At 42.3% G+C, this 11,393-nt stretch overlaps 1 protein-coding gene across 2 annotated transcripts in view; it reads left to right on the top strand.

Annotated features, from left to right (window-relative positions):
• The window catches only part of LOC142497131 (acidic leucine-rich nuclear phosphoprotein 32 family member D-like), a 355,631-nt gene that overhangs the window by 321,915 nt on the left and 22,323 nt on the right, over window positions 1–11,393 (top strand). For both annotated transcript variants that reach the window (XM_075604536.1, XM_075604546.1), the window contains exon 4: window positions 2,096–2,285. In XM_075604536.1, coding sequence (XP_075460651.1) covers window positions 2,096–2,285 — 190 coding nt within the window. The remainder of the gene's footprint in view (window positions 1–2,095; window positions 2,286–11,393) is intronic.

Raw genomic sequence — 11,393 nt, 5'->3', positions numbered from 1 at the left:
TAAGGATCTACATACATGTCCTTACTCAGACATGATAACACCTTTTTTTAAGCAATGAAAATCAGCTTCACAATTCAAAGGTAACTATAAGTCTATAGGAATCCTTAAGAGATGGATTAAGAATAACCTATCGCACAGGGCAGGGTGCTTTATTTGAGATGCCGTGGCTTTGGTTCTGCTTCTGAGTGAACTGGAATTAACTTCATGAAGGTATTCCTCCTGTGCTTCCAGCACAACGTCAACACATTGAATAGTTGAGTACGCACATCCATCATGAACCTTAGCCTGTTACAGCTCTGCCAGTCAGAAGTTGTACACAGAAAAATATGTTGTATCGGTTAGTCAACATAGCTTGGATATGAGCGAGGCATATCGAACTGGGAAAATCTCTGTCTTGAAAGTCTCTTACAAATCTCGTCTGTGCCAAATTCTCTCCTTGAAGCGGTGTAGGGATCTCAATCTTTGGGAAACGCTAACATTCATCAACATGGCAGGAAAGAGAAGATTGTAAGGGTCTTTTCGCTAAGCTGCAAAATGAATGCATTGCTACGAGTAGTTCATTCCAACGCTCCGTTCACAATCATTAACATAGCTTAAACAATTCATCATCTTGGTGAATAGACTTCAAGGTATACAATGGCATGTTGCTTTGATTTCAGAATATACAGTATAATCTTGTTTGGAAAAAACAGTGGAGTGCAACCGCTTCAACTGTGAACCTATGCGAATGTGCCTAGCTCTCTGTATTATCTGAATTTATTATTATTTAGAAAGCGTAAATATTCCTTAGTACAGTGCAATAGAGCAGGGGTGCGCAGTCTTTCCCTGCTGTTTTCCCCTGCCTGCTTCCCTCTCTGCACGCGCCCCCCTCCCATACTTTCTCTTAAGCGTCAAATAACGTCAAAGTGCCATGGCAATGTGATGTCACGTGACCCCACGGCATCATTTGACGCCATGGCGATGCATCGCCGAAGACAAGGTATCACGCGATCCCCTAGCATTAATTTAAATTCCTTGGGGGAAGAGTGCTGGGTCTCTGCAACCGCCACGCCCCCCAGTTTGCGCACCCCTGCAATAGAGGATGGAAGACTGATATTCAGTATAATAGTATGTGTGTGTAATTGCAAGCAGTTCCCCCCAGTAACAGACCAACTGTATTTCATAGCCTAAAATGTTTTTTTTTGTGAGATTCCTAATGTTGTTCAAGATTTCTAGATGTGTGGTGAAATTTGCCAATTTTGCTAGAACTTAGACAAGTTCCAGCAACATTTTCAGAACTTTGCGGTCAAAAAAGTTTGAGTGAACTTTACGAAAATTTTATAATTTTTTTTTTAGAAGTTTGAGCAAAACATTTGAAAAAAGGGAATCTCGGCAAGTTATTACATCTCTACATTAGGTGCATAAGTTTGCATTATGTTTTTGAACACCAGAAAATAAGGACTTTGAGGTTTACCGTGGATACTTTTGCTAATGTTGCTGTTTATTTATCCGCAACCCCTTTAAAACATGCTTCATTATAAAGCAATGTACTTTCAACCATTTAAAACCTCTGGAAAAAGGTTAATCAAAATGTAATAAATAAGCGAGCCTAATAAGAAACAAAAGTTTGATGATAACTTAATTATACTACATGGATTCTTTTGGGTGGTGGTTTTAGCCATAAGTATGCTCACAATTTGTGGGAGTCATTTTAAATTAATACATATTAATTTTGACCATTTCAATGCCCTTTAATTTAAGATATAATAAATAGTTTTGCAAGTATATGCCCAAAATCTGCAAAACGTTGTGTTTGTATGTATGTATATATATATTTATATATATATATAATATAACGGAAATAGCCATGTTAGTCCAGTTGCAATAGTGCAGAACAAATTAGTTCAGTATTAGGTGATACCATTTTTATTTGGACTAGCAATTTATGTCATAGGACAAGCTTTCGAGAGTTTTCCTCTCTTCTTCAGGTATATCAGTATTGCTGACCTGAAGAAGAGAGGAAAACTCTTGAAAGCTTACCATACATACATACTGTACCTTCATACATACATACACACCAAATTATGTAAAATTCTCATCTATTTTCTTATTTCAGAAAAAGTTAGAGTCTCTGAAGAGCCTGGACCTGTTCAACTGTGAAGTAACAAACTTAAATGACTACAGAGAAAGCGTTTTCAAGCTACTACCCCAGCTGACCTTTTTGGATGGATATGACCAAGATGATAGAGAGGCCCCAGACTCAGACGCTGATGGGGATGGAGTAGGTGACGAGGAAGAGGATGAAGGTGGGTCCTCTTTGTGCAATCCTTTTTAGGGCCATAATTAATCTACAACAGTAACCTCTTTAAAGGGCGGTTCCTCATAGGACAAAAATAAATAATGGTAGTACTTTTCCATTTTAAAAACAAAACTACAACCTACTCGTGGCAAAAAAAATATTTTTTTGTATAGAATGTGTGGGATTATAAACCTAGAACGAAATATACCTTCTGCAGATGTTTTTTTTTTTTATGAGGGAATTCATTGGGGACATAAAAAGCAGGACAGAGATGCCCCACTGGTAGTTGTGTTACAGCCATTCAGACTGTAGAGCGGATGCAACCACACAACTGCAGTCTAAGTGAGTTTTTCACCAGTGGTGTGTCTGTCCTGCTTTCTGTCGGGATGAAGTGCAGGGATTTGAAAATGTCACTTTAGGGGCGATTTAATCATTTTACATTTTTTTTTAACCTGCTTTTTGGTACTACCCCTTTTGAAGGGGATACAAAAATCAGATATATGTAAGTATTTTTACATTTTGTTTTTAGTTTCTAAACATGGGAGTGGTTTTGATTTTCTCTCGCTTCGGTGTGAAACAAGTGCTTTGCATGCTCTTAAAATCCCTATCGCTGATTATTTTGCTCTGAATTTTCAAAATGAAGTCGAACCCAAACTGAAAAATAGAATGGTTAAGGGCCATTTGTTTATTTTGTAATATTCCTTTTTTTTTTGTATTTGCTTTTATGAAAATTGTTTCTGGAATTGACACATTTCGTCCAAAAATCAATCATTTTTGTAATTTCCACAAAAGTTATTATTGTTTATTTTTGTAATTCCAATCAACTTTTCTCTTCAAGTACACACAACAAAGGATACAAGTTGAAAAGTGTTAACTTAAAACACTACAAACTAACTTTGTTTTGCAAATAATAAACTATTCACCATTTGTGTTTTTATTCAAACAAAAGCGACAGCCTCTCCAAAATGAAATTATTTGAATCACATGAACATTTCAAAAGATTAATCTTGAACTCGTGTGCTTGTGTTTTTTTAGTTTTATTTCAATGCTACAGATCAGCGTGCACACCAACATGAATTCAAGAAATTTAATAGTGCTTTTTGCTTAAAATAATTTTGGTATTTTATGTTATAATTCTTTAGTTATTCATTAAAGCAATGTAACAGAAGAACATTAACAAAATGCTTATTAGCTATTTTACATTAAGGACAATGAGAGAGCAACTTATACACTGGCGACACACTTTATTGAAGTGTGGCCAGTTCCGCAAGCCGGGAGATTTCCCGGCTTGCAAGTGGCAGCCCCTCGGCGTGCCGCGCGTCACCGATGCGCGGTCACGCGTCATCGGGTGCCTGCGCCCCCTGCACGCGCTTCCAGGGCTCTCCGAGGGAGCCCTGGTGTCCCGCGATGTGGGGGACGGCGGCAGGGGGTTCCGGGGGACCCGGCGGACCCGGAGAGGAGAGGGGGAAGCCGCGATCGGCGGGCCTCTCCTCCGCTGCTTCGGCGCGCGCCCGGCACCCTCCGGCGCGCGCCAGGTAACTGCTGCGGCCGAGAACGGGCAAATGCTCGAATAAACTCGGCCGCAGCAGTAAGTACAATAGATAGCAGTAAAGGGTACAGAAAATATACAGCGAGTAAGTTAATTTCTTGTATCTATGGCATTATCTCCTTCACACAGTATTGTTCAAAAGTTATGGAACAAAAATGTATGCTTACAATGTTTATCAGGCCCCACTTTGAATATGGAGTATAATTTTGGTTACCACTCCTTAAAAAAGACATTATGGAACTAGAGAGAGTGCAGAGAAGAGCCACTAAATTAATAAAGGGGATGGACAATCTAATTTATGAGGAGAGGCTAGCTAAATTAGATTTATTTACATTAGAAAAGAGGTGTCGAAGAGGGGAAATTATAACCATATGCAAATATATTCGGAGACAAACGGAGGTAGGAGAAATAAGAGATTACTCCTACACTGGAGCAACTAAGTATTAAAACATAGATATGATGTATCGCTGAGACAATGTAGCCATGATTGAAAAAAACCCAGTTGTTGCACAATGTATGCGTGTCTGATAGATCAAAAACAGTCCTGCTTCCAATATAAAGCTCCATAAAAGCCAAACAGAGAAACTCTCACTGCACAGTGAGGATAAGTGAAGAAAACGACACTTACAGTACCCCATGAAGATGTGCAGGCGTTAACCCTGCGGCATAGGCTGCTGGAGCGGTGTAATGATATGCTGGCTGTCCGGGGAAAGTAGATCATGTAAAAAGTTAACTCACAATGGTAGCATCTTCTGAGGTCTCAGCGTTGCGGGCTTCAGTCCAGGGTAGATAAGATATGGCGTTGAAAGACTGATCACTGCTTAAAAAATGTAGGGCTGGAAGCTGGTATCCAATACAATTTTTTTATTAATTTAATAATGCATAACAGCAAAGTACAAAAAAAGGGGGGGGGGGGCTCCTCTGACTCGTTTCACACCCGGTGGGTGCTTTATCAAAGAGTGACTCTGCTGATTGTGAATTTCTTTAAATATCCTGTCTGCTCCCTGGATTGGTGCGTGTTTGCGCCAAAAAACGGCCTATGGTAAGATGAAAAAAAACAGGTAAGACTACGGAAGCCTAATCTGGACAAACCACACAGTCAGGGAGCAGACCAAAATACCACAAATTAGAAAAACGTAGAATGACGACAAGGGTAAAGAACAAACACAGTGAGGGGAATAAAAGTGAATAATCTGATAAAAAACTAATTTACAGATAAACAAACAATTATACATAAAATCATGAGAGAAAATACAGAAAATAAAAAATAAAGAAAGGGATGAATGAATCAAAAAGTACATAATGAAAACGAAAAAGAATTGTTATTAATTAAACAACCTAAAAGGAAATAATATATATAAGACACATCCTTAAGCAATAAAAAAACTAACTAAATAGTGCAGAAAGTCTATGAATATTAAAAATATGAAAAAATTAATTTAAGAAAACATTAATAATCAACTCTTAAGATATAAATATACTGATCAGTGGATAAAGATGTGAAAAACCTAATCTGATAATACTAGATGTCAAAAAAATTTGAATTGAAAAGATCAACATCAAAAAATGGAACAAATAAATAATTATTAACCATGTAATCATAAACGTAGAGTTGATTATTAATGTTTTCTTAAATTAATTTTTTCATATTTTTAATATTCATAGACTTTATGCACTATTTAGTTAGTTTTTTTATTGCTTAAGGATGTGTCTTATATATATTATTTCCTTTTAGGTTGTTTAATTAATAACAATTCTTTTTCGTTTTCATTATGTACTTTTTGATTCATTCATCCCTTTCTTTTTTTTTTTTTTTTTTTTTTTCCAAAATTTTTTATTAGGCATTTAGATAATTCACAGTATGCATGAAACAAACGATAATACAGCCTAATACAGATTTTCTCCTTTTGTTGGTTAGAGAAACCGGAAATAAAAGAGGAAAGCTCACCGCTCCCGTGACCCTCCAGGGGCTATGTGGGGAGCGCGAGTATGGAAACAGAGAGTAAGAGTGGGAATAGGAAGGGGAGGGTGAGTGGGAATAGGAAGGGGAGGGTGGGTGGGATACCCATTGCTTCCCGTGTCCTCAGTCTATTTTCATTGGTGCCCCTGACCTGGTTTTCCTTTCTCTCTCTCTCTTTTTTTTTTTACTTTTCATATGTGGATTAGTGGCGTAGAGGTGCCATATGGGATAGCCACGGATCCCATGTTTTGTTAAAGGAGTCAGTGGATCTTTTCAAGAAGGCAGATAGTTTCTCCATATTCATCACCTCTTGCACCCTATTTTTTACCGTTTGTTTTGAGGGGGGAGACACCATCTTCCAGGCGGCCGCCACCGCACATCTAGCCGCTGTAAGAATGAAGGAGATTAGTTTACTTGTTGGTCGGTCCAAATTTTCTAAGGGCCTGGCCAACAGGTAGGTCAACGGGTCAATAGGGATTTTGAGGTCTGTGACCTCCTCTATTAATTTTTGTATTGTTCCCCAATATTTTTGAATTTCCGGACATGTCCACCAAATATGGGCCATGTCCCCCTTCTGACCGCAACCTCTCCAGCATAAATCGGACGCCTGGGGGTAAATTTGATTTATTCTAACTGGGGTAAGATACCAGCGAAACAGTATTTTATATATGTTTTCTTTGATTGTGGTACATATGGAAGTTCCTGAGGCATTTTCCCAAATTCTTTCCCAATCCTCTCGGTCTATAACTATTTCCAATTCTGCTGCCCAATGCAGCATATAGTCATGTGTAGGGGCTTCTATGGCCCTTTCCAATTCACCGTAGATTTGTGTTATAAGACCTTTCTGGTGGCCTGTTTCTCTACAGAGCCGCTCGAAACTGGTGAGAGTTGAAATTTCAACGTTGGGGATAAAGTTTGAATAAAATGTCGAATTTGTAGATACTTGAAGACATCCAATCTTGCTATTTCATATTTGGTTTTTAGGCGTTGATAACTCAGGAACTCCTCAAAGCTCAGGAGGTCAGCAACCGCTCTAATATTTTTTGTTTTAAATTGGTCCCATTGTCTGGGCTCACAGCCAGGGGGGAATTTCGGATTTTTATAAATTGGTATGAGTTGGGATTGAGGTGTGGTGAGCTTAAATTTAAATTTGCATTTCGTCCAAATCTCCCATGTGTGTCTCATTGGGCCTAACTTAAATTTACTGTTCTGCATGTCTTCCCTGCTCAGGGACCAAAGGCAAGCCGGCAGTGAAGGCGTCCCGGCGTAGTATGATTCTATGTCTAGCCAACAGTATTGGTTTGGGTTGGCGTTCCAGACTACTACCTGTCGCAATTGGGCGGCTTGGTAGTATTTTGTGATGTCTGGAACACCAAGTCCTCCTCTCCCCCTTGATGCCAAAAGAACTGTCCTGGTAATTCTGGGTTTCTTACCCTGCCAAATAAAGTGGAAGATTAGTTTTTGAATGTTCTTTAATTCTGAGCCAGGGATGTGGACCGGGAGAGTCTGAAAATAATATAATAATCTAGGGAGTATGTTAATTTTAACTGATATCATCCTCCCGATCCATGATATCTGATATCCTCCCCATTTATCTAGATCTTGTTTGATTTTCCGGAACAGAGTCGGATAATTTTGTTGATATAGGGATTGGTAGTTCCTCGTTATCTTTACTCCCAAATATTTGATACTCGAGGAGCTCCAATGATAGTTAAAGTTTAGTTTGAGGAGTTTCACCTCTGGCTCTGGCAGGCTTAAATTTAGTGCTTCCGATTTGTCATTATTGATTTTATAACCTGAAATATCTCCAAAGTCCCGGAGCTCTTTTTGGAGGTTAGGTAGGGATGTTTGGGGTTGTGTAAGGGTTAGGATGACATCATCTGCGAATAGCGATATTTTGTGCTGCCTGTGTCCAATTTCTATTCCTTTGATGTCTCTATTGGCTCTAATTGCAGATGCTAGGGGTTCTATGGTTAATGCAAAGAGGAGAGGAGATAGGGGGCATCCCTGTCGAGTTCCATTAGTAATCTCAAATCTCTGGTTACTGCCCCCTGGTAGTTTTACTGTTGCAGACGGGTTTTGATATAATCTACGGACTCCTTCTAGGTATGCGTCTTTGAATCCGAATTTACACATAACTTGGTCCATGAATAGCCAGTCTATTCTATCGAACGCCTTCTCTGCATCTAGGCTTAGGAGTAGTGCTTTGGTCTCTGTGAGATGGACATGTTCAATAATGTCTACTATCTTCCGAGTATTGTCCGAGGCCTGTCTGCCTGCTACGAATCCTACTTGATCACTATCTATTAATCTCGGTAAGATGGGGTTTAATCTATTTGCGAGTATTTTGCTATATAGCTTGAGATCACAATTAAGCAGGGAGATTGGACGATAGCTTCCACATTGCATCGGGTCCCTGCCTTCTTTATGTATAATGGCCAGGGTGGCCAGGGACATTGACGTGGGGATTTGATTTCCTTCCATGAAATCGTTAAATATCTTTAGAAGATGCGTGGATAGTACTGGCAAGAATCTCTTATAGTAGACATTAGTGAACCCGTCGGGGCCAGGAGACTTAGTAATTTTTAGTGATTTGACCGCCTCTTCCAGTTCCTCTTTTGAGATCTCAGCGTTGAGGACTGTGTTTTCCTCCTCCGTTAGTGTGGGGAGCTTACATTTATCTAAATATTGCGCTATTAATTCGGATGCTATTGATTCAGGCCGGCCATTTTTTGATCTTAGATTATACAGTTCGGTGTAAAATTTTGTAAATTCGGCTGCTATTTTGCTATCACTATGTTGTATCTCACCAGACCTACTCTTGATTGCCGTGATTTGGGACCGTTTATGTACCCCTCTTAATTTAGTCGCCAAAAGTCTGTCTGCCTTGTTCCCCTTGTCATAATATTGTTGGTTAGTCCATTTGAGGGCCTTCTCAACATCCTCCAGCTGGATTTGTCTAAGTTTTACTCTGGCTGTTGTCAATGTTTTATATATTTTTTTTGAGGGGTTGGCTTTATGAGATTGTTCTATTATTTTGATATTATCCGTAAGCTCCTTTATTAATTTTTGGCGGGCTTTTTTCCTGTGGGATGCGATAGAAATTAATTTCCCTCTAATGGTTGCCTTATGGGCCTCCCACAGGATTGCTGGTGAGGAGACGGATCCTGAGTTAAAAAAAAAATAGTCCCGAATAGCGGCTCTGATCTCTCTTTCTATCTCAGGATGATTGAGTAATGAATCATTTAGTCTCCATGAGTAATTTATTGTTTTTTCAAAGGGGGTCGTCAAGGTTAAGGTAATCGGGGCATGATCAGACCATGTGATTGGTCCTATGTCGGAGTCGGATGTCGCCGCCACCACATTTTTTGTGGCCAGAAAGTGGTCTATTCGAGAGTAGGTCTGGTGAGGTGCTGAGTAAAAAGTATAGTCTCTCTGGCCCTGATGTTGGGCCCTCCATATGTCCACCAGTGAGAACTCGCTTAAGATTCCCCTAAACCTTTTCCCTTTGATCTGGGAGGGGGTTGTGCGGGGGGGACCCATTGTGGTTGATCTGTCCTCGGTAGGGTTAAGGACCATGTATAGGTCTCCTCCCACTATCATCGATGACAGATATCCCGGGTCTATGCCCTCGAGAACTTTCTTTAGGAATTCTGTTTGGTTCTCGTTCGGGGCATATACATTGACCAGAGCGATTGCTGAGCCCGCTAAGGAGCCATATACCACTAGAAATCTACCCTCTGGGTCCGCAGTTGTTTTGATATGATTAAATGGGGTGCCCTGTCTGATCAGGACAGCTACACCCCTCTTTTTACTAGTAAACGATGCGCAAAAACACATTGGGAACACTTTTTTGAATAAATTTGGGGGGTCTTGTGATGTGAAATGGGTCTCCTGTAGGAATATGATGTCTCCCCCTGATCTTTTCATATCTTGAAGTGCTACTCTCCTTTTTCGGTTATTTTGGAGGCCTTTTACGTTGAGGAGGGGGGGAGGGAGGGAGGAGGGGGGAGGGGGGGGGGAGGGAGGGAGGAGGGGGAGGGAGGGAGGAGGGGGGGGAGGGGGAGGGAGGGAGGAGGGGAGGAGGGGGGAGGGGGGGAGGGGGGGAGGAGGAGGGGGAGGGAGGGGGAGGGAGGGAGGAGGGGGAGGGAGGGAGGAGGGGGGAGGGGGGGGAGGGAGGGAGGGGGGGAGGGGGGGGAGGAGAGGGGGGGAGGAGGGGGAGGGGGGGGGAGGAGGGGGGGAGGAGGGGGGGGAGGGGGGTGAGGAGGAGGGGGGGGAGTGGGAGGGAGGGGGGGGGAGGAGGAGGGGGGGAGGGGGGAGGGAGGGGGAGGGGGGGGAGTGGGGGAGGGAAGGGGGGGAGGGGAGAGGGGTGGGGAGGGGGAGGAGGGTCTAGGTGCAATTAAAACATTTCAAACATTTCACTTCACATTTTTGTGTAACACAACTCTTATACAACTCTGCGCAGAAAACATATTTTATACAATTCTGTGACCATACAAGATAAGTTCGACTTTCTTTCGTATGTTTGTTTTCCCCTTAGTGTTTTTCCCTCTTATTTATCTTTGCGTTTAGGTGAGGTACTAGGTAGGCTTGTTAGCAGGGGTAGGAGGGGGGGGCCTAGGTGCGGCCCAAGCATTTCACATTTCTGTATAGCACAACTATTATGTAACTCTACACAGGGAGTATAGGGAGGGAAGGGGGGGGGAGGGAGAGAGGGGAGGGAGAGAGGGGAGGGGGGGTAGGAGGTGGGCCTGGTTGCAGTTCAAACATTTCAGACATCTCCCATTTCTGTATAACACAGCTATTATGTAACTCTGCGCAAAAGATATATTGTGAATCGTTTTGTGACTAAATAAGATTAATACAACTTTATTTTATATATTCGTTTCCTCTTAGTATGTTTCCCCCATTGTTTTTGTGCTTAAGTAGGGTGCTAGTTGGGTTTGCTAGTAAGGGTGGGGAGGGGGGGTGGGAGAGAAGGGGAGATGGGGGGGTGTGGGGGAATAGGGGGGAGAGGGGGGGGGGAGAAAAAGAGGGGGGAGGAGGGGGGGAAAGGAGGGGGGGGGACGTGGGACATGTGAGTGTGTGGGGGGAGGGGTGGAAGAGGGGGGGTATGCATGAGGAAGGGGGGAAGGGGGGAAGGGGGAGAGGGGGGCGATTGCGTGTCTGGGTTACAGGGGGGGGGAAGGATAGAGGGGAAGCAAGGTGTTAATTGAGATATAACAGTTATATTATTTTAATCTACTCACGACCTCCGGATCATCACTATTAACTTATGATTTTAAGTTCTTTGATTCAGTCTGGGTGGCCCGTCTTCCTGGTATCCTAGCCGCCCCTAGTCCCACAGACTGGGGAGTCCTCTGTGGCAACGGGGTCCATGGATCGTTGGCGGAAAGGCTGGATGCCGACACCGACCCCCCCCCCCCCTCCCCCCAATCCAGAGCTCCGCTCCACGGGACCGGAGAAACCGGCAAAAGGAGGGAGAGGGAGATCACATTTAAAGCGGGACCGAAAAGCCGGAGATTGAGGCTGGTGGGGGCAAAACCGGGATCTAAATTCCTCTTATGCTCCGGAGTTAGAAGATCAGCGATTCTGCTGCTCCGGGT

Source organism: Ascaphus truei, chromosome 1 (assembly GCF_040206685.1).
Source record: "Ascaphus truei isolate aAscTru1 chromosome 1, aAscTru1.hap1, whole genome shotgun sequence".
Classification (NCBI taxonomy): Eukaryota; Metazoa; Chordata; class Amphibia; order Anura; family Ascaphidae; genus Ascaphus; species Ascaphus truei.
The sequence above is the reverse complement of the archived record's forward strand: the minus strand, read 5'-3'. Positions and strand labels throughout refer to the sequence as shown.